Source organism: Lepeophtheirus salmonis, chromosome 3 (genome assembly GCF_016086655.4).
Source record: "Lepeophtheirus salmonis chromosome 3, UVic_Lsal_1.4, whole genome shotgun sequence".
NCBI classification, from domain to species: Eukaryota; Metazoa; Arthropoda; class Copepoda; order Siphonostomatoida; family Caligidae; genus Lepeophtheirus; species Lepeophtheirus salmonis.
Window position 1 is genome coordinate 17,506,211 of NC_052133.2, and position 24,984 is coordinate 17,531,194.

Consider the following 24,984-nt stretch of genomic DNA (forward strand, 5'->3'; position numbering starts at 1 on the left):
CAAATTAATCAATGGTTTGGCATAAATCAGACCGAGTATAATATTAGAAATATAAATTCCTATTAATCAAAATTAAGTTATTCTTTGATATTAAAAAGTTTTTAGTGTAGTAAAAATTATTTATATATATATACTTAATGTATAATTTTACGCATGAGAGAGCTGAAGTTGATACATACATCACGGTTTTTACTACATACTACATAGAATAGACGTATAGATAGCTATAAAAATATATAGAATATATTTTTAAAACCATTTAAAATTAACATTAAATGACTTTTATCTATAAGTCATATCTGAAATTGAGGGGCATATTTCTCAGTCTCTATAATATTAAAGTAACTATAAAGTATATCTCCCCTATTCAAGTATCTCTTTCAAAAATCTACTTCTTATCTCTCGTGATAATACGAATAGAGCTTTTTCACTTGATCGATGTCGGCCATCTTAGCATGATGTTATTTTTATCGTACATATTAACTAAAGCTGTAAATCAAGTACTGAATTGAAGACAACGTGATTTGTATTTGTACAAAGTAGTTGTTTATTTGAAAACTTTTATTTTGCCCGCCAGAGGCTTTAAATCGTGCTGTGTAACTAAAGAAGACATATGGCCTAAGAAAAAGCTAAATACTGGGATTAAAAAAGGAAAAACAGTTAATGTATGGGATCTTACTTCATTTGCCTTGCTCCTGCCTTCTCCTCGCACTCCTTCACAGATCTAATCTCTATGTATTACAAGCTACCAAGCTTCCTTCAATTGAATTGACAAGGTAAATTCTGGGAAATGTAGGGAAAATTGCTTACGTCATATAGGAAAATGACAAAGTAATATCATATGTCGTATCATATATAACAACATCTCAATAATCCATCGATTATACTCAAGGTATCAGGTGCGTTTCGTACCTTGACTTATATCTTTCCTCTCAACCTTTCCTCTAATATTAGAAATAACAAAAAGCCTTCAGTGAATTTGTACTTGGGCAATTCTTACCAACAGTGGAACTATTTTTATTTGAGAATAAGAAACTTTTCACAACTCAACATCAGTTAATTCGAGTTCAACTCATCCATTGTTAGAAGACTAATTAGAGCAAAATGAATGAAAGAAATTGGGAGCTGACAAAAAATATATATAAAGTGTATGAAAAATTTTATTTTGTGGAAAGACGATGTCATTTGTGTCCATATATTGTTAACATGGCGTCGCTTACGATTACTGACACAATATATGAAAATCGTGAAACCACTCTGTCATTAACTTATCCCTCCAAAACATGAAAATTTACTAATTTTATTGGAGCAACTGTCAATTTCTCTAAGATTTTTATCTCTTATCAGTCTTCTAGAGTTTAATATGTTCAACTCGAACTAAATCTTGTTATACCAAACGTAAATACCGGTTGGTGGTTGATACTTCTTCAACTGAAATTATATAACATTTATGTCCTTGAGAGTAATTCACATGTACTTAAAGGGATTGATTCACTTGAGAGTTGAATAAGAATAAGTAAGATATAAATAAAAAATCCAGGATTTTGATGGAGTATTAATAAAAATAGTCAAAACATCTCTGTCGGTAATCAAATGCTGGCTATAAAAATATCTCATTTTTTAAATAACAAATTGTTTAACAGTTGGTGAGTCGAAATTCGAAATCAATGCATCAATAATCCCTAGTTTTTGTTGTCAGCTGTCAACGTTTTAGTGTTTTGAACGTTGATTGGTTGTACACGAATCTGTTTTCTTTATTGCTGTAAAGAATTATCTACTATTAATTCAAGAAAAGTCCTATATTTGGGAATAATTACCTTAATACCAAATGATTTAATTATATGCCATATGGCCATATGTCTTCTTTAGGTACACAGTACGATTTGAAGCCTCTGGCGGGCAAAATAAAAGTTTTCAAATAAACAACTACTTTGTACAAATACTGATCAGGTGGTCTTCAATTCACCACTTGATTTACAGCTTTAGTTTATATGTACGATAAAAATAATTTTTTTTTCTCTCTTTTTTTCGGGTGAAAGGTTGAAAGATACAGTGACGAGTTTTATTTGCTTTCTTTATGGTGGAAAGATTGAGATAAACAATAAATATTACATTATGTTTCATAAATGCAATTTTCTTCGAAAGTTGTAATACAAAAAAAGAATTTGACAAATATATATAATCTTATTAAGTTTTTTGTTATCAAGCGCTAAATTCCATGATTTATACTGCAGTGTGATGAAGCCTAACTGTCACTTTATTTTGCAGAGTTGTAGAATGATAACCAAATGATATTTTTTGAGTCGAAATTTTAGAATCAGATAGTCAAAGGGAGGCGGGAAAACAATTACTATGGAAGATGCCAATCAACAGAGGATCAACGATCTTTCCCGTGCCCTATTGCATTCCTCGACCATAGCCAATATTGTGGGAGTCTACCAAGGGACTTTAACCAAGACTGTGGCCTGTAATGAGGCCAAATGAAGTGTTGGGTCCTCCCAAGTACAATAAGATGACGCCGGACTTAATAGAGAGAATGCCATTCATGTAATTCTCCTCTGGGATCGGGTTGAAGACGTTGGAGTACCTCTTGGTCATGAGGGCAAAGGCGAATCCCTTGCTAGAGTCAACTAACCACCTGTGTACTATGTCTGGAAGAACCAAACCACATATTGAAGAAGACACAAACTTAGCTCGCTGAAAGGGTGGCGAGAATAAAATTATGCCCCCATCCTCCCACTGATCTCAACCCTCTTGACTATAGAATCTGGGCACCATTGAAAGGAAGGATGGATGGGTATCCATCCCATTTATCAATGCCCTGAAGGGTGTTGTTGACCTGGAGTGGGAGACCATGTGCAAGGACTTTGTCCAAAGGGTGTTCTCTGTCTTCAAAGAGAGGTTGGAGCTGGGTGTGGAGGACAATAGTGGTCATTTGGAGAAAGAAGAGTTAAAAGCCCTTTCTAAATTTTTAAATTTTATTTTGACAAACTTACTTTTGAAATGCATGAGTTATATCAATTCATTTTGTGACAGTTTGTGTTCAACACACTCTACATAAAAAACTACAAATGATGACCAAAAAAAAATCTTGGAAATAAGTCCATATGATTACATCATGTACCTATATTGTGTAGCCAAAAGCTTTTCTTTTTTGTAAAAGGGGAAGGGGGGATTATTGAAAATAATTAATTTTTATATTTTAATGTAGGGAAGTAGTACTCGCATTAGAGACTCAAGTGGCTGTCAATCTCAATTACTTCATTATTATATTCCCTTAATGTCTTTCTTTTTTTAAATTTTGTAGGATGTAAAGAAATGATGTTGTCACTTGTAATTTATGTAAGGTGTATTTTCATACTTGATTGAACTTAAAAGCATTTAAGTTGAAGTAATTAATAAACAATTTGTGACATAAAATGAAAATATAAATTGCTGTAAAACATTTTGTTGCATATTTGTTGCCTGTCAATACAGAAACAAGCCCGAAACGGCAGACGTTTAAATATCAGAATTTTGTTGCATAGGTGATTATTCTACAAAAAAAACTGAAGCACAACTCCTACAAACTTGCTAGAAACTTTCAAGTGTATGATCAGTCACGTGTCACTTTGCTCATGGAATTTTAAACACATGGAATAATTCATCCAGCTCATCGTTATTTTTCTTGATTTGCCCTTTTGAAGGAGTGGTGTAAAAAATGAAGTGGACTCTTTTTTTTGTGTGTGTTCCTTTATTTGCTCTGATAGAGTTGTACGGAGTAAGTATAAGTCAAACATTATAGTAGCTCTTGAGGGGGGGGTTGTAAATCTTTATATTTCGTTTTTGTTACATAACTCAAGGTTTTAGTGAATGCAGTAAAATTGTTCCAGTCCATTACTAAAAAAATTATATAAAAAAAACAAAAAACAAACAAACTAGAGCTTCCTAAGTGTCTTAGAATCTAGGCAAAAAACAGCCATCTAAACGTGACCAACGAATTTCGATCCACTCACTCTTGGACGCTGGCAAGAAACCAACAGAGGAGAAGCTGTTACCATGAGTTCAGACCAACTACCCGGACATGAACGTAGTATTTTTTGGAGGATGGTATGCCTGCACACACGTCCAAAAAGGCCCAGAAGTGATTGGAGGACAACTTGCCTTTCTGGCCAAAGAAAATATGTTCACCAGATACCAACCCATTGGACTTCCCTTTATGGGTGCATGTTGAGTCCAAGGCCTCCACCGTCCGTCACCCAAAATATCTACAGCCTCAAGGACACTGCCAACTAGCTCTGGGATGCTATGTCTAAGGACTACATCCACAATGAGTGAAAGGACTTCCTTGGCCACCTGGAAGCCATCATTGCTGCCAAGGATGGCTACATGATGATTAGGGTAGCCAAGCCATCATATTAGTTATTTTTATTTTATTGACATACCCTAATATAATTCGTTGCTCAAATATGTACATCTTGATAAAGTTCTAGATTGAAAGTGTAAGGATTTTTTCGGCGCACCCGGTATCTTTTCTGACCTAGAAATTATTTTGGAAGTCGAATGACATGAAGTATATTTCCTTCTCTAGGATCGCCTGAGGCGCGGACCTACGCACATTGAGTTCAAGACATTAATTTTTCCTGGATGCGTTGGCTATTGAGCTGCGTTATTCTACGTATATGCTTTTTTTTCTTATATTCACCTCATGTAAGAATAAAAATTATGCGCCTATAATTCCAGGTCTTTCCATTCAATGCCTAGCCCTATTCTCCCCTTCTTCTTTTTGCCTTTAGTAGATAAATTCTCTATGAGTTTGTTTTCATTAAATGTACTTTGTATTACAAAGACTTGCTTAGCTCATTTTTGTATATATCTCACTGCAGTAAACATACTGATATAGAGTACTACATATATAATTAATCAAAGACTTAATTGAGATTTTTTTATTGACAAACTTGTCATTTTAGATTACTGTCGATGTACATACATATCTGTAGTACGTACTTCCTCATATCATCCAACAAATTCTTGTCGCATAATTTTTTGTTCACTTCCCTTTCAAATTAAAAAACAAAAAGTTCTTTGACTGAAACATAATCTCATTCTCTATTCCCCCTTTATCTATAATTTTCAAATTTACATAAAACCCTCTAGTAAAAAGCTCATTAAAAGAAATATAAAATAAGATGCTGACTGGATATTCAACTCTTTCCCTACATTTAATTAAATTCAAATCAATGAATTTTCGAGAGAAGTAAAATTATATCCAGAAGAGTGAAAAAATATATATTAAATATTACTTTTTGCTTACATATTTTACTGAGCATTTAATAATTTCTCAAGAACATTAACTCACCTCCTGTAAATGATTATCAGCAAGTTCCAGTTCTACGAGATTGGTTAGCCCAGAAAAGGCATGGTCATGGATGGAGGAGAGACCACATCCAGAGGCAGCCACACGTTGTAGATTAGTAAGCCCAAGACGTGAAAACTGATCCTTGATAAGTGAAGGAATATCATTTCCAGAGATGTTGAGAACCTGTGTGTTGACCTCAATGTCAACTGGAATGGACTCCAACTCTCGGTTCGTACAGTCTGCTGTGATTTTTGAGTTTCTCCAAAGACATTGACAGCGAGGAGGACACTTTTCTGTAGTGATGGGAACAAGGAGAGTCAACAGAAGGAAAATGATTGGAACGTAGTAATGCTGATTTGTTGGATGCCGCGTGATGGGTAGCTCTGTAAAGAAAAAAAGTATATATTGTATATTTCAGTACTTTTTTTTTTTTTGAAATTTTAAAGACTCTCTATAATTTATGAAAAATATTTTCTTTGAAATGATAAAAAAGATTAAGAACAGTTAACAGTTGGTTTAAAATGTGTCCTCTCATATGGGTGTGCATTTTCGGCAAGGCAATTTTAGGGGTAAATAATAATTTCAGTTTGCTTCTTTTCAGCGTTACTTAAATACATTTGAATCTTAAATGCTGTTATTTCCGTTCAAAGAGCTATATTTTCTTTCTTAAATGCTGTTAATTCCGTTCAGACATCTATATTTTCTTTTAGAAAACAATTCCAAACAGAGCAAATATATTTGTACTAATATTATTCGAAATAAAAGACATATAAAAATAACATTAATTAATACAAATTAATGAAGGCATAAATGACATGTCTAATACTATTATATATTCTTTAATTACCTTCAATCTAAAGTAACTATAAATAATGATCTAAGAAAATTTCCATATAGGCCACACATCAGATATCATTTCCTTTTAGTTGCCATTTTTACTCCTTAAATAACTGATTTTGTTAAAAGATAAATAAGAATGTCATTATTCTAATGAAAGAACTAATTTTAGCGATTAGAATAGAGAAAAAGGTTATTGTATGGGGTATTTCTTCTTTTTTGTCCAATATTTAATCGGTTGTCATAGTCTTAACTTCTTCCTCTGAAATTACCTTCCCCTCACCTACATTTGGTGTAAATTGTATTAAAAACTCATTATAAAATAAATATATATCAATGTAATTACGATTATAATATTTACCCAGCACCAAATTTTTAAAATTTTAAAGGTTCTCCTCTTCATAGCTATAATTAATTTTATCACTTCAAAATCATATATAAGTAAAAAAGGTACCAAGCTTCCGACTTCTGCTTGCACTCATTTTTCATTGCAATAATGCCATCCTTGAATATAAATATGTTACTGTGAGCTTACACATTTATCATGTGTATATAATTTTGGAACGGACCAATGAGCAATTTATTTCTATGTACTTTGCATATTATAATCTTCAAATGCTAACAATTCTACTTTTCACAGGAAAATTGACGAGGTTCGGAGATTTATATAAGCATATAATTTAGAAATAAGCTGTTTCAAAGAAACATATATATGTTTGAAAGATGTGAAAACTCTCCTTTATTTTGGGTATGGTAGGATTTTGCAAATTAAAGACGATCCTTTGGATGTAACGGGTCTTGTAAATGTTTTTAGCCAATTTTTAAAACTTAAGTGTATACAACAACAGTGAGTCCAAAGTTTCTTCTTTTTGTGTTAGCTAAGTTCAAAATATTAGAGTTTGCTATTATCTTGCATGAACAAAAAAGACTAAATATTCCCAAAGCAATTATTGAGGCAATATATGTATCAAAGATAACTGTTTACCATGTCCAGAAGCTTTTGGATAAGGTTGAGGATCTCGGAGAAGCCTCCAAGAGAGATTGTCCAAGAAAATTAACAGCTGAAAAGATGAACATGGACGTGAATGTTTGAAAGCCCACTGTGTTCAAGTGCATTCAATAGACTATTGGTGTCTCTCTACGAGTTCAAAAAGTATCAGGCCTGACAGCGGAGAAAGTGAACCATCAGTGTAGTTTCTATTTTTTTTTCTGATTTATTGGCCTCCCAATCCACCAGATCTTAATCTCCTTGATGAAGTATGGCCCTTAAAGGACTCTGCCAATGAGCCATGTCAGAAGATTACATTGAAAGCATTGCGAGGGAATCGAATTCCCTCGCCATATAAAAACCGTTTTTCCTGCCTTCGGTGATCATATTCTAGATTAATTATCATTATTATAAACTATATTCATAAAACTGTTTTGGATATTAATTTGATACAAAATTAGGCAATATCACATTGTTTCTTTTGTTCACAGTAGTTACAAAACTTTTGCAAGACCTACTATACATGTAGGTTGTTTCAAATCTTATATAAAGCATATTCATGTAGATTGATAATTATGATTAATGTAACTTAATTATCCACAAATAATTTAAAAAAGAAAAAGATTCTAAATTTCTTAAAATAGTTATAAAAAGGCAAGGAAAAAAAAAAAAAAAAGATCCGAGGGAGTGAAATCATGTAAGACAAAAAAATGTATATTCAAAATTCCCGAAAAAAGAGTTATATTTAAAAAATACAATTTTGTTAATCTGTAGCGTAGGAGTGCTTTAATTTACATATCTCCTTTTCCGTGAAAATCATGCTATTTTACAAATGGCTAAGATAGATGGTATTAAACCTTTAGGAAAACAATCTTTCTTTAAATAAAATCTACTATGATAATTGTACTAAGATTCATTAAATGATGTATGTACAATATTAAAAATCACATTTCTTTCAAAAAATAAAAATATTCTTGAAAATAACTTTTTTAATTAATGCAAAATACATAATTTCATTAAAGTAATTCATCTTATTTGTTGTAAAGTTCATTAGAAAATATGGATATAAGGGCATATATTGATAATATATTCAAACAAAAATTATCATAAAAGTCTTTAAAAGTTAAATGAAGTACATGTTTTATTCAACCTGACTCTTGATTAGGCTTCTGTCGATCTGAGTCGAATCAAAACGAGTCGAGTCATTAAGGATATACTCAAGTAGATAAAAAAAAGAAGAGAAAAAAGAAGAAGTAGGTACTAGTAACTTTTAGTTTGCTGTACCAGGAATTTATTTGAGGGTCTGGCCGTGTATTTTCAACCCGCAATACCAATAGAGATAAGCTCGTTCATTCCTAAGTAGGTGCATTTTTATACTTTAAATATGTATTTAAAGCCATTTTTTTGGGAAATGGACATTGAACGTAAAAATTAAGGGTTAGAGCAGTTTGATTTTCTACTTTTTTCGAATTTTGATACCGGAAGAATTGAGACAAAAATTGAGCAGACATTTTATGTTTTTTTGTATAACATATATTTGATAGGCATATTTTTTAACTATCAAAATTGTTTTACAAGTTTTTTTCTAAATTTGTCTGGTGGAACAAAAAAAGAAAAAAATTATGAAAATTTGATGATCTGCGTATAGTATGTACCGTTTTTTTTTTAAATTTTCAGTAACGAAAGACCAAAATTTCCATATGTTTTTTTCTTTTTTTTGCTCTGTAAGGTAGTTTTAGAAAAAAAACTTTATTAATATTTTTGGTAGGTTAGAACAATGTTATCAGAATTAATAAATGCAAAATAATGATGAATGCTGTATTTTAATCTTTATTGGTGAAGTAAAGAACTTTTGGCTCCTTTCAAACATTGAAATAGATGTGTTACTTAAAGCTGATATAATTTGAGCATGAAATTTTTGCATTAGTGATTGTCTTACCATATTACAGCTTTTCCGAACTAGCAGTAAAAGTTGAAAAACAAACTGCACTTTTTTTTCATTTTTTCGTTTCTCCTTAAATAAATTTTTGTTCAGAGGTTTTAGAAGGATAATTATTCTACAACAAAGGATTTAAAATATATTTCAAACAAAACTTAGTTCATAACTGTAAATGATTATTGGATTCTGTAATTAGTTATTGGTGATTCTGAGAAGGACTTAAGAAAAATCCTGGTTTTTATTCAGCTGATTTAGACAAATTACACCAAATTTAAAATGATTTTCTAGCACAACATCAGGGGGCACCAATTTAAGTTCTCGAGCATTAATATTCGTTGAGTTATTTACGTTCAAAAAGTTTTATTTCAAATTAGGAAATTAAATTGAAAAAAACCGTTTTTTTGTATATTAGAAATTGAAGCAATTAACTGTTTTTTATGATTTTCAGGAATAAAAACTTTGATTCTAAATTGCAATTAGGTTAATTTTATATTTTTTTTGTCAAACCACACGTTCCTCACTACGTTTGAATTTCAATTTTCCACTTACGCAGTCTCCAATTTCGAGATAGAAATCGAAAATATGGCGTGTGGGCAAAATTGTAAATCATAACCAATCATTTTTCTTCTCGAGTCTTCACTGATCAATCGGGTATATATAGTAATAACAGAACTATGAAAAAGACAATCCCGATACAGATTCTAGTAAAAATTCGCGATCCCGATTCTTGAATATTTTAAATAATAGTTAAAAATACGATTTTTCTATCAGGGGCATTCACATGATATATATATATATATTTTTTTAGAGCTGTTTTCAAACATTTAATTTTTTTCCAAAATCAACAACTGTTTAGAAAAATTACAAAAATATATAGTTATTCACAGAAAATTAAATTTGTTAGGAAAAAATTGAAAAATGAAATTAAGTTTGTTGGGAAAAAAAATTTGAAAATCAAATTAAATTTCAAATATGAAATGGTTAGAAAAAAAGTCCAATTTTAAATTTTCTACTAACAAGGAAAAATTAATTATTTTTTTTTTTTTTTTTTTTTGGGGGTTATAATTTTTCATAACTATGAAAAGTAATAAATAGTTAAATACCAGTTATAAATATGAATTGGAATTGAAAATTAAAGATTCTTTTCCGATCCCGATTTCAGAAAAAGTATCGATATATATACTAAATAGAATTGTTCAATACCTCATATCATATCATGATACAATTCAGAAACTATAACAGTCCTAAAATATATATGTATATTCCATGAAGCACTTCCACTCTATACTTTGTATATTCCTTACATACTTTTCATACTCTATTGGGGATTTTTTTTATCTGCTTTATCAACACTAATGAGGTAATATTTTTAGTAGTGATGTGCCCTGAACAAAACACATCAATTGCTACTCGAGCTTTATGAAATAAACACAAAACCTAAAATACGAGTATTGACTCGTGTCTCGTAAAAACTTTTGATTTTGGTAGGCTGACTTCCTTTCTCGGATATTTAGAGTTGCTTTTTTTCCCCACAGGCAACCCTACGTAGAATTTAGTTGATTATTGTGCAATCTGGACTCTTAGTCCACACAGGTAAATTTTCTAAAAACTTCTATATATATTTATTTTATTTGGTATCACGTCCACACGAGGAAGGAATCTGCTTAATTCAAGCCGGTGAATAACCTACCGAGCTGTACCTAATGGGAATCGTATTATGTGAGATATACATAGCGATGAAAATCCTGTGTATTTTTGAATGTTACCAAAGAAAAAAAAACAAAAAAAAACACAAAAAAACAATATGATAACCCTGGCAATTTGAATAATGTTTCCAGAAGAGAGACGCTTAGCTGTCATGACGTCTCATTAGATCATCTACATTCAAGTTTGACAAGGGAAGAGTGGGATTAGGAGATAAACAAGGACATTGGCAACAAATTCTCATGGTTACTTTCCCTCCTATATGATCACACACGAATGTTCAATGTGGTTTTGAATATCATTATATTTAGTATGAAAGGAAGTTCAATCCTCAAAAACGAACGGCTAGCTAAAAAATACATGCGATATTCCTCACTATTATCATAATTTTATTTGACAAGTTTACCTTTAGTCTTTAAAAAATATGATTTTTTGACTGACGAGTTTTTTAGTGAGAAAAAAGTATTAGGGCGAATATTGAGTATTAAATATAGTTACACGTATTCAGGCAAGTAAGGAGGAGTATAGCTTGTAATTCCTCGAGTGTTCTTCAGAGAAACTCGAAAATACTCGAGACACAAAATTCAGTTGCCAGTGCATAACTAATTCTTAGAAACTGTGAGATGAGAAGAATTCCATTAGACATTCTGATGGATTAGAAGGTACCTTAGAGGCAGGGGCGCCACAAAGCTCTAATAAATATGAATTCAAAGCAGATTTTTTCAATTGTGAAAAATCATCGATTCGATTCGAGGAGAAACGAGTCAAGATTTGAGTCAAGCCTCCACAACACTTCTCTATTCCAAACGTAATTAATAGTGCCAAACCCTATCTACGAGCTTATGAGACAGATTATTCAAAACAGAATAGAAACAGATATTTGATGGTGATAATTAAGTTGTATCAGATTACATATCTTCATAGGCACATATACATATTATATATATATATAGGTATGTGTTTACTTTGATGGATAGGTAAGATCCCATCCCATCAATGGGATGAAACAGGCTAATTTATCTACTTTATGATGACAGCATTTGTATCATTCATAATTAGATTCCGTTTCATCAATAAATAACAAAATATACAGTGTGCTCGATAGAGAAAAACAACAAGAGCGATAAATTGAGCAATGAAATGAAATAATCATAATATAAGATCCCCCTCCCTCCCTCATTTCCTTCTATCTTCTCAATTGCTTGCGTCCCTTTTAGCTTTATTAAAAGTTATCTTCAATTTGATCATCGTAAAAAAAAGAAGGGATCAATTTACTTGATAGTAAGAAATTCAGTTCTCTCAAAATTTTTATAACATGATTCGGCAATCTTTCGGAGTAGAAGAGGGGTATACTGGGTGTTCCAGTTATAACTCAACACTTATCTATTCAAGAATTAATGAAAGTTGATTGATTACAATTAATTCATATTTTGACATATTATAGCATAAACAATTAGTTAGAAAACAAAGCAAACCTGAGCTCTCTACCTTACGTACAACTCGAGAAAAGGACACTTCAGCGTGAAACTTTCCATTCGCGCACTTCAAGCAGTTGGGGGTTTTCAGGACCGACGTCTTCGTCGTCTACAAGTCTGAAACGTTGTTGAGGAAGAAAGGCCTCTGTAAAAAAAGGCCAAACTGGACCTGGAAGAGTTAAAGAAAAAGCCCAGGATAATCCCCTCAAACCAATAAGGCCTATGTAAGATATCGCGGGGTTTCACACCAGAACGTTCCAAGAGCTATCAACAAAGTGGACGAAAATAGCCTTACGAGGGTGGAGAGGCCACTTTTGACACCAGCAATCAAAGAAATCCATCTTCTATGTTGCAAGTCTCTTTTGAATTAATCTTTTGAGTGCATGTCAAGGGCAAGGCATACAGTCTCTGTCATACAAACACTGATGCCCCAAAGCCACTGTCAAGTAGCACTTGGACGCCATGACAGATGAATACATACGCAGGGGGTACCAGGCCTTCTACCACCTGGAATCTCTCATTGGAGCTAAGGGCGGCTATATTAATGATTAAGGGTGCTCATACACAAATTTATTCATACTAATAATTTTGTTGAAATTCCATTGTTAATTAATAAATTATATCTTGCTGAAGTTTAAAATTCAAAGTGTTCAGATTTTAATGGACCACTCGGTATAAGGTACCATTTCTTAAGTAAATCAAAGTGTGCGGCACGAATAAGGAATGTAATGTGGTCATCAAGACCAATTAGTGCAGATTTGGTCTTTCTTGACCACTCAAGGTCTCGCTCTTGTCTAGGTCTCAACGTCAGGACGAAGACCAAAAACAAATGGATTAAAACTTGCCTTTTCTATACTAAAACAACACCAAAATTTCATAAAAATAATCATTATTATATTATTTGTACATTCAAATGGATTACTTAATCCGAATGATCTTTTAGCATGATAGTTTTCTTTGTATTTGTAGAAAGCAAAACATATAAGTATAAAGTAATAACTAATGCATGTGTGCATGAAATAAGGAAATAACAATGAGCGTTTATTTCTTGGAAGTTGAAAATTGTAACTCCTTGTGTGAATCAGAGTAGAATTTATGATGGACAACAAATTAATTCCTGTCTCTATCCTTTTATGATACGAAGTAAGACTTGTGTTTGCTTCCATCCTCTCATAACTGCTTCTAAATAATAAAATAATACGTCATGACAGCTACAAGAATGCTTACGATCAACAACGGAGTAGTTGTTGTCTCTGACTTTACTAGATACGCAGTGGGGTTGCGTCTATTGATATATTCATGTCTGATTTAGCTGCATTAATTAACACGTCTTTACCTTTATTGTATCATACAACCTTTTCTCCAAAAAAGAACAGACAAAAGACTCGAAATCAGTTGGTAGTTAGGCAAATAAATCAATCATACCATTTGCTATTTATCTCTTAGGTAATCTCAGACTATCATTACCATTTTAACTCTCCACAATTTTTAAAATGAATTACAAATATATAAATTCATAATATATTAGCCTACATAATATCTTAAAGTTTTGTGCCAGTCCTTATTGAGGATTAAAGACTGGAGTTCCGTCGAGTTCAGTCTCAGTAAGGTCCGGCCCAGTTTTGTTCTGTATATCAGTTCTAAAGCTTAATAAGTTCGGTCCTGGATGGCCACTTTACTATATTTCTTCTTTTTTTAATCAGTTCTAGTACTGAATGCACAAAAGGACCAACATTCTTAAGGACCGGTTCCAAGGACTGATAGGACCACCGGCCCTAAGACTGGACGAGACGGAATAAAGAAGAACTGACACAAGACCACCTTATTATAATTAGAGTTGAGTAGTTTAATGAAAAAAAAAAGTGGGAGGAGAGAGAGAGAGAGAGTGATACATATGGTACGCTTGAATTTGACCCTTGTTAATATCGTCTGCTTGTTATATGATTTTGGGGAAATAAAATCAATTACTGCTATAAAAAGGAGAACCGTCTTCATTTCCAATAGCATAACTCCAGGGGAAATATTGTAAATACATATATTTAAATTCACTTATATTTATGTTTAAAACAATTTACAACAAAGATATGACGAAAGACATACTTCAGTGGGACAAGTTAACACCACGACGACCCCTTAAATAATGAACTAAAAAGATGAAAAAGCGCACGCTACAACTTTTTTTTTCCTTTTTAAATTTGTAAAGGTAGTTTCTTCATTAGAAAACTAGTCAACTCTGTAATAATTTATTAAAAGCGTAATCATACATTTATTATACACAAAATATCTTCATAGATGGCTCATATATATATATATATATATATATATATATATACATACGATATTCGACAAAGGATCGACAAGAAATTGTATTTTTGTCCTTTTGAAAAACCGCTATGTTCCTCTCATCTCAAACACTCTTAGAGCGCTACATAATATATTCCTTCTCAATCAGATAACTCTCATCGCAAGATAAAATCACTTTCTCAAGGTGTTTCCTTTGTACATATATATATATATTTTTAAAAGTGCAGCTTATGTTAGTATATAATACGTATATTGTGCAAAAGTGTCACAGTAGGGGGAGAAATACTTTAATTAAAAATTCAATTTGATATTTGGTAGAAAGGTTGGTAGCTCTTAATATATTGCATTTTTCAACTTGGGTTGTTGTCGACGTCGTTGGTGAATTTATTACTTTATAAATTTTAATCAAATTACTTGAAAAGAAGTTGGGCATGTGTGTTTGTTCCTTTGTTGTAAATGGTTGAAAGGTTTCTCTCTCTTTCAAGGCATTATTTTTCATGGTATATAATTATATTTATATACGTTCATTCATATATATATATATATTGTCATAATGGCCATGTCTTCCACAAATACATAAATTTATGAATGTATGTACATACATATATTATTTATAAATATATTCAACAGTCGTTATAATTTATTACATATCTTAGAAATAAGAAAATAAGAAGTACATAGCAAAAGAAGAGGCCTTAATATAATCGAATGGTGTCTGCTAAAAAAATATATTTGTGGTCTGTCAATACAAAAGAAAGCTGGGATGGTTTTTATCCCAATTGAGTATGGATTATACAAGGTGCTGCAAAAACAAGTTTTTGAATCTGAAAAGTTGTATGCCTGTTTCATAATAGAAGTAAACAATTAGAGTTATTTATCGAGAAATCATATGATGACGTTCCTCATTGTCCGTAAACTGAATAAGCAGAATTTGGGTATTTTAGTACCCTGTGTTTTTTTCATTTTGTATTTCTCTTTATATACCTTTTCAAAAAGAGGATTTAGAGAGAAAGTTATTCTTTACAAAAAGATGCAAAATATAACATACTAAATATCTTATTTATTAATTATGAATGATTTGTTGACTAAAAAATTAATTATCAACAATACTACAACGGTCTGACATATGTTGGGGTTTTCCTGAATAAATCCCGTTTCAATTACCCATTTTAGAAAAACTGCACGAATTTGAAATTCCTGCATAGTATAATATTGGATGACACCAATTTTAGATGTCTATCATTTCATTCGTGGAGTTATTTGCGTTCAGAGAATTTTAAATATTGCAAATTAAGAAAAATAATTGAAAAAAAAAAATCGTTTTTTGGATATTACAAATTTAAGCAATTGACAGATTTTCGTAAATCTAGAGACTGATTGTCACGCATTAAAAGAAAAGAAATTATTTGCAGACTGTAAAAAGTTTGAGAACCACTGATTTATATATTTTATTTGAAATATACATATATTATGACTCCCAGATAGAAAGGATTCAGAGTAACACATGCTCAAAGTTATCCATCGGATTTTTCCCGAACACAGGTTCCTAAAAGTGGTCGATGATGATGGTATTTAGAGTTTATGACAAGACAAATAATCCTTCCTTGCTTTTGTGTTGAGATTCTGCTTATGTACGTGTGAGGTCGAATGAATACATGTTCTGAATAGACCTGTATTTGGCATATATAAAATTTTAATCTAATCTGTTGAATACTTGTATCTCATAAAATATACATAATTATCTAAAAACAGACGTATGTAGCTCATTGATGCAGTATAGAACTTTTATGACAACAGCCTATCATAAAAAGGCCGTAAAATCTATTTGAATTTGATTTATAACAAAGATTAAGTATCTTATCTCTGACCTATCGCATGAACTTTGGAGGAACAAACCAGTATGTAATACATTAAAAAAACAAAACCGTTCCTATAAAGAATGAAGAAATTAAGGTACCGAAAATGTTTCTTGTTCATAAAAGGTGGATAATACCACCCTATAACGTTATTTGTAATTCATATATGAGTTTTGGAATTTGACCATTTTTTGGGCAAAATACAAAATTATCAATGAATCAATGTTGCATTCTTACTTATAAACTGTTAATGGAGAAAAAGTATTGACAAATAAAAATTTAATTTTAAAGATGCTATTTATAACTTTTATTTATATAACATCATACTAAAAAAATTCTCATTTTTTTCGAAAATTCAAAAATCTCGATTTAAAAAAAAAATCAAATCTTCGATTTTGACCATTTAAAAAAAATCAAATCTTCGATTTTGACCATTTAAAAAAAAACATATAGTTTGTTAGACAAGGATTCTTTTGGAAACAATCATCAATGTTTGACCACATAACACACAAAGACATACAAAGAAACATGTCTCTTCCAAAAAATAATTATATCCTAAAAAAAGGGTCATCAAAAAATCATAGCAAACACCCAGTGTACACAATGTAACAATTCTTTAAAAAAATTGACCAATGTTAATGAAAATGGTGTTTGTGCTTAAAGTTGTAGAAAATATGCCCCACCAATATTTAAAAAAAAAGGGTTTCGTATATATCAATCATAACTTGTATATAGTTGAAAAGGAAGATCATTCCTTAGGAATCTAATATGTAATAATAAGAGCTTAGGAAAAGAAAATTCACATTTAAGGTTGACAACTCCTAACAAAAATGGGAATGCTAAAAAATCCAACCAATTACCAATGATTTAAAACCCGTGAATTTTTTGCTTGCCCATTTTTTTGATATTTTGTAATATAAAGAATGATTTTTTTGAGTTGTCATTATTATTTAATTCCTGAGTAGTGAATAATATCCTTTCCTAAATAGATTCAGTTTTATTCAAAACCTCATTGAGCATTCGTGTGTGCTCATAAGAGAAAAAGAGAGTAACCTTAAGGATCTGTGCCAGAGTTATAATGGTAAGTCCTTGTTGGACTCAGAGTAGAATTGGGGATCGATATTGGATTAATTTTTGACAATGGCCTTGTTTATTTCCTCCCCCTCCCTCGTCACAGCTGATTGTAGCGGATTTTCTAAAATATCCTCCCTCATGCCATTAATCAAACAATTTTCATCACTGTCGATTAGCAACACAGGTAATTAGTGTAAGTCCTTGTATGGTAATTGAGGATCGACGTGGATGTAATTCCTGGCTATATCATTGTTCGATACGGAACGGAATAAGTATTAATTCCCTTCCTCTCACAGCTACTGTTATTTAAATTAATAAAACGTCATGACTGCTAAACTGCTCTCCTCTAAACATTCTTTTAGGTGCCAGGGTTAATAAGTCATTTTTAATTTCTTTTTAGTGATTATGGGCAAGACAGGCCTCTTACATAATATTTCTTATGTTCACAATATATGTTAAAGAGTCTTGAACAGTAAAAATCAAATACAACCACCTCAATAAAAACATTCAAGAACCAAATAACAATTCAAAATAAACATTTTATCTTATTTAGCCTTTATTAATAATTATTTACTCAACTTCAAGATGAATAATTTTTTATTCGTATCTAATATCACACTTTTGTTTATTTGGGATAGTCAATATAGGGTGTGTCAAACACGAAATGTTAAAAAGATTAAGTTATTACATTGATTTGGTCAGAATACACGTTTAAACAGATTTTAGCTTCAATTGAGTATATTTAAGGGTCCCAATAAATTATATTCCTTCTATACCTAACGTTCCTATTTATGAAAATGTTATAAACAAAGCCTTGACCTTCTCAAAGTTTACACCATCTGGCCTAATAAGTAAAAATAAATGAAGCAATTATTTGTGAAGGTACTTTTTGAATATCGTGTTTGTACTTTATGTGTGTTCTCTGGTTAATTATTCCTATTAATTAGAAAATAAAGCATTAATAAAATATATCTTTTGTCGAGGGAAGTCTTAATTTCTCAGACCTCTTAACCTTTGTTGAAGAATTGTAGATTTTGAAGAGGAGTGAAAGAAACTTGGGTATGTAGAGGGCGTTAAGGCCAAATCGGGTTGCCCGGTAATTTATTTATGATACAACTATCTGATGGGATCATTTTGATGCCGACAGAAACATTGTTGTATCAAGAAACTTTATTGAAGTTTTGGCATCATGATGGCAGCTGCTTCTGATATATAAAGAAGATTGAATTTACAGAGGAGGAAAGGCGTTGCGTTGTGGCAATGATTATTGTTCACCCTAACATAAAGATTTCAAATTGGGAGGTCTCAAATGTAATTGGCGTCCCAATCCGAATCGTCCACAAGACTTAGCACCTTGTTATGTATCAGACAGGTCGCTCAAGTGGTTTGGTGAGCCATTCTATGGCTTCATTGGGAAGGAAATATGGCCTCTAGCAGTCCGGATCTTAATCTGATTGATTTTTTTTGTCTGAGGCTACGTGGACTCTAAAATAAATCAAACATCTCATACCATCAAGGACTCTCTGGTTACCTCCATCAAGAAAATAATGACCAACATGTCAAGAAACTACATCGACAAAGCCTGTTCCTCCTTCAGGGCTCGTATCCAGGCCGTAATTGCTGCTGGAGGCACTTACATTAAATGAGTTCTTTCTAATAATTCATATGTACAATTCAAGTTAATTTTCAAGTAAATCCGTCAAAAAAATGTTGCTTTATTGACAATTTGAAGATTTTTGAAAAATGCGCCGATTTGATCTTAACACTCTGTATTAGTGGAAACAGCCATTTGGTATTGTCTGTCTTTATACAACACCCTAGTATACATTACATGTGTATTATTAATGTATATGGATATTTAAAAAAAATTGGAAATAGTTGGATTCCCTTTTATCAAAAAAAAATATATATACATTTTCGACATATTCACTATTCTTCCTTCAACATCTTTTTTTGAAGTTTGAGATTCCTTGTTTACCTAGCTTAATTGTACCTTCATATTTCCCCTATTATAAAACTCATTTCTGAAGCAGGTATATGTTTACCTAGAAGAATATATACCTTCATACCTTTATGAGGAAAATGAAAACTCAAAATTACCTCATTTGTTTATTTATTAGAGAATTTATTTGCTTTCTACACCAATCAAAGAATAACCACAAAAACAATTTCTAACAACAATAAAAAAAAGGTGAAATGCCCAATATTTTTTTTCATCATATATGTACATACAGACTATTAATACATGGGCATATTTTACAATTTTCTGAGATGAGTTGAGATACTCAATAATTTTAACATTAGTTTCAAACTGTCTTTTAATTTATAACACCTAATTTGTCCACAATATAGGGGCATCTGCAGGGGGTGGGCAGGAGGAGCTGTAGTTCCCCTCCCAAATTAAGGAATTTTTACTTCTTACTAGAAAATTTAATTTGGAAATGTTTTTTAAAAAATTAATTTTTTGGTATATAGCTGTGGATTTCACCAATTTTTTTCCAAAATTTAATTTCTTGGGAATAATTTTAGATTGTTGATTTTTTTTTTAAAATAATTAATTTTTTGAGAATTTTGAAAATTTTTGCAAAAAATTTATTATTCAAAATTGATTTTTTTTTTGTTTTTTGAGAATTTTGAAAATTTTTGCAAAAAATTTATTATTCAAAATTGATTTTTTTTTTGTTTTTTGAGAATAAGTCTGCATTTTTGTAATTTTTTATGAATAGCTGTGAGTTTTGAAATAAAAAGAAAATGTTTTTTTGAAATAAAAAAATAATAATGGGATATTTTTAGAAAAAATTCCAAAATCAAGCCCCCCCCATATGACAATGATTTTTGCTACTTTAAGTGCAAATGGTGGTACTTTAAAAGAAATAATATAATACTGAATATCCTTGACATACGTATTTAAAGTAAATGATGGACCACAGAGGTTTTGTTAGGGAATAAAAATATTTGGTTACTTGAGAAGTGTTCCCTAAATATACCTTTTGAAACTTAAATTAAAATACCTTGATATACATAATATGTGGTGAGTTAACATATAAACAGTTTTGAACAATTATAAAAAAGAATAATCGTCAATTTATAGTTTTTTAAATTATACATCCCAATAGTTCATCGGCATATTTAGGACAATTATGGATATTCTATTAAAATTTTTGAGATGATTTGAGTTACTAATGTTAACTATACTCAGAGGCGTCTGAAGGATTATATTGAGAAGGGGGATGGGGTTCTTGGGGTTTGAATCTTTTTGAAAAGAAAAATTCAAAGATGAAATTTTTTCGATTTTTTTTTTCGAAAATCCATAGCTATTTTTCAAAAGAATTTATATTATCAACAGCTGTTTAATAGAATTTCAATTTTTTGGAAATAAATTTAAACACTTTCAAATATTAATTTTTTTTGAAAAAAAACTCAAAAATATTTAGTTTTTTGCCAAAAATTTCAAAAAGTCACATTTGTTAAAAAACAGTAAAAAATTGAATTTCTTGGATTGATTTTTGTGATTTTTTTTTATAAATCCATAGCTATTCACAGAAAATTAAAAAAAAATTGTAAAAAAATTCAAAAATTATAAGCAATTTTTATAGAACAAAAATTTCAAATATTAATTCTTTGAAGTAAAAAGGATTTTTTTTTTCGTTTTCTCTAGGGGGAGGGGCCTCCAACCCACCCCCTGGGGACGTTTCTGATACTTGGCATTCGTCATTTGATTTATAAGACTTTATTTGACTCTGATATGACCCTTTTCCATAAATCTATCAATTTCTAAATCTTTCATTCTGACTATGATTATTTATGACTTTAAGGTGTACAATTTACAACAATATTGTAGGTATAATAATAATTTGTCGAAGAATACAAATATAATCTAGAGACAATTTTGATAAAAACAATTATGGCTTTCTTTTGTTTTGATCCACCACACATTTAATTTCCATGTCCCTAGAGATAGAATATTGATTCCTTTACTAAAACTGAGTCACTTATTAATAATAGTAGCATATAAAGTCATTTTTTGATACCTTCTTTTATTGTAGATTATTGCCTATAAAAATAATCTAATTGAGTGCACCCCTGGGAACGAACGTTCCTAGGTTTTTTAAAAAACTATTTGGCCATATAGTATAAATATATACCTATTGGGCTTAATTAACAATAATAGTTTGGCTATAATAAATTATAATCACATAGATTAAGGAAACCACTTTCAAAGAATATTCTTGGAATATAAATGAACCATAATTGTATGTCCTTGTAGTGACCATGAAATAATTGAGTGTGGTTAATTAAACATTGTAATCCAATTTTATTTTGATCGTTTGCAAATCATGATCAAGATTGTCTTCTTCACAGACTGAAGGAAAATAAACAAAAAACAGAAATGACTCACCCAAATTTACTTTTAAAACCTTTTACATATACTCTGTAATAATGATTGTTGTCAACTAGATGCAAGTTTGATGCATTTTCTTGCAAGCATAAATATTTGGTTAGTCTACTATGTAAGTATTTTTTACATACAAGCAACACTCTTTTTTTAAACTTTTTTTGAGCTACTAATGGCTATAGTAGAAAAAAAGAAAATTGCATTTAAACATTCGTGTAATGAATGTCTCAAGGAATATAAATCTTTTTTCTGGTTGATCTATATAATATATTTATCAGAATAATCAGTAATGAATAAAGTTGTCTAAATCCTTTAAAACATTCAATAAACGATTGATTTAATTCAATTCTCTTTTTCATTTCAATGTACAATAAAAATGTTCGATATATTAATAATTAAACAGATCCAGCTTATACATATCTACCGGATAGTTAGATAATCGTTTCTGTTTTTTAAAGAAAATATTAAAATCAAAACAATAATATCCCAAAGGGTATTTTTTGATAACGTAATTCTATGAACATGTAGTTTGCCAGCCAACTACCTAAAGTATCTCGTCATGAAAGAAATTCGATTTGTACAATCTATTTGTCAAAATAGATGTGTAGGTTCGTTAAACGTATAAAAGGTAAATTATAAACAATCGATTTGTATAATTTTAAATATCCGGTGACTATAAATAATTGATAAATGACAGGATAATTTGATCATTCGGATCAGGAATAAATAATTATAATTTCCCAGCAAACATTTATTTGGCATATAACAATCTGTATGCAAGTAGAGAGTAGTGTAATATCCGCTATGAGCTAACATGTTTATAGCTATATTTCAGAGTTATTTTGCCATGAGTCTACTCTCATGGGTATAATTATTTTTATAGCTTAACATTTAATTGTTTTTGAAGTTTATGGTTCAGCATTTGATTGCTAGCTAGCATATAGTTCTTAGTGTTTTTCTCAGGGATGTAGCACTAGAAAGTAGCCACTACAATTCAAAACATCTGCATACTTTGATTAGTGTATGCTATTGTCAAACATCGAAATGTTTGTTGGGTCGATCGAACTAAGCTTATTTATTATTTTGCATTACTAATTTAAATTTTGCTAATTTGCAGAGATGAGTACATGCAGGCTCGAGACTTGGGACCCGATTTGATTGCGCAGTCAATGAGTCGAGACTTGAAATGTACTCAATAGCAAAAACTCACAACTCAACTTGGAGTCGAAACCTGTTTTATACCGAACAAAAGAAAAGCCTTAAAACTATTATGGACCCAATATTATAATTATGGACTTGAAGTAAGCTTAAAAAAAAAAATATTAGAAGATTCGAACTTGTACTGGATAAAAATATTGAAGGACTTGGGCATGTGTGCAAATACTTGAAACTCCACTATTTTCTAACTCTTGTAATATATAAAATTGCTACAATATGGTAAATTGATCAATTATACAATGATGGTATTATCATGCCCAAAGTATAAAACTTCATGTCAGAATGTTATTGTAGCCCCTTTAACGTAGTGGCTTTAATATATTTAATAATGTATAACTATTGTTTTATCGAATCATTACTGTACTTGTTTATTAGGTCAGTTTGTATTGTAACTTTTTTCGAATTTCGATAACGGTATGAGGAAAAAATTTGTCAAAGGGTAAGAAATAAACCTTTGTAAAGTTTCATTGTTCTACTATATTGTACGCAACTCCCCCTTTTTTCTCTCAATAAAGTTACTTTAGAAAAACAACAACCTTATAAATTCATTTTTTAGGTAAGAAAAATGATAATCAAAATGATTTTATATGCAATAAAGAATAAGGCTATATTTTAATCTTGATTGACTAAAAGACTGCCCATATAGTAGTTATTGCAGACAAATATGGCTCAATGACAAACGTTTATCGTGTCAAGGAGCGCTTGGAGTTGTTTTGAATATTAAACGTATAGAAAATGATACATTAATGTTTAGTTCGTTCATTTTAGTCTTAAAACTTTTGCACGACCCAGTGTATGTATGTTACAATTAAACCCATTAATTTCCTAGGTACATCAATTGGGTCAAATAATGATGAAGCATTAAAAGTGAAAGAGGTCACAAGAGGCCTCCTCCCGGTAACATAAATGCAATTCAATAAAAATAATTACAATAATGGTACTTTTTATCAGTGTCAAAACTCAATGTGGGTCATAAAAAAAGAATAACTTTTAATCTGGTTGAAACTTATTGTATACGTACAATATAACCTTTTTATTTAATATTATTTGTGCAAGGTTTTGTAAAAAAAAAAAAAAAAAAGAAGTTATTTCAACTATTTTTCATGAAGCTACAATCAGTCTTATCACACTTCTCTTCATTGTAAATACTTTTATGTTTTTCAAAATACTTTTGAAAGAAAAACAGTGGTGGGCAGGCCGGAGTATGTTATCACTCAGAACTAGTGATGACATAATTAAACAAAAATTCCAGTTCCCGATTATGATGTGTATTTTACATCTGATTCAGACTTAGCTTATAACGATACTTTAGACTATTTTACCTCATGTTATATTTTTACTTACTAAAACAATCACTGCTTTGAGCGTAATAAGTACAGTCTACACATATTTCTAAATATACTTTTTTGAATTTTGATATATTTCTGAATTTTTTCCCATGCTTTAGATGGGAAAAGCTCAAAAATCATTTTTTAGGGATTTAAATATGTATTGTACTCGGTCAATTCGGGATTAAAGATTGCCCAAAATGCCATTTTTGATGACTTTGGGCAGTTTATGGACAAAAAAATATAGATAAACACGTCCAAAAACATTAAATAATACTTTAAAATATAAAATTTCCCACTACAATGATGGGAAAAAGAAAGGTGCGTGGACGGCGAAACTAAAATAAACTCCCGTCTATTAAGATTATTTTTCTTTATATCCGCCATTTTTTGAGGGAAAAAGTATAAATATTCTCAAAAAATTTCTCATTTTTTCAAATCCCATTTTGAAAATTAGAATAATTTATCTTTTATATTATGAAAAACTATTTATTAGAATTTTATAAATAAACAAATAAAAGACGAAT

General features: G+C 30.6%; 1 protein-coding gene across 5 annotated transcripts in view; it reads right to left on the minus strand.

The window, feature by feature from the left end:
• LOC121114006 (uncharacterized) overlaps positions 1-24,984 on the minus strand; it is a 393,698-nt gene that overhangs the window by 30,451 nt on the left and 338,263 nt on the right. For all 5 annotated transcript variants that reach the window (XM_071887096.1, XM_071887094.1, XM_071887095.1 and 2 more), the window contains one exon: positions 5,339-5,721. In XM_071887096.1, the coding sequence (XP_071743197.1) occupies positions 5,339-5,721 (383 nt within the window). The remainder of the gene's footprint in view (positions 1-5,338; positions 5,722-24,984) is intronic.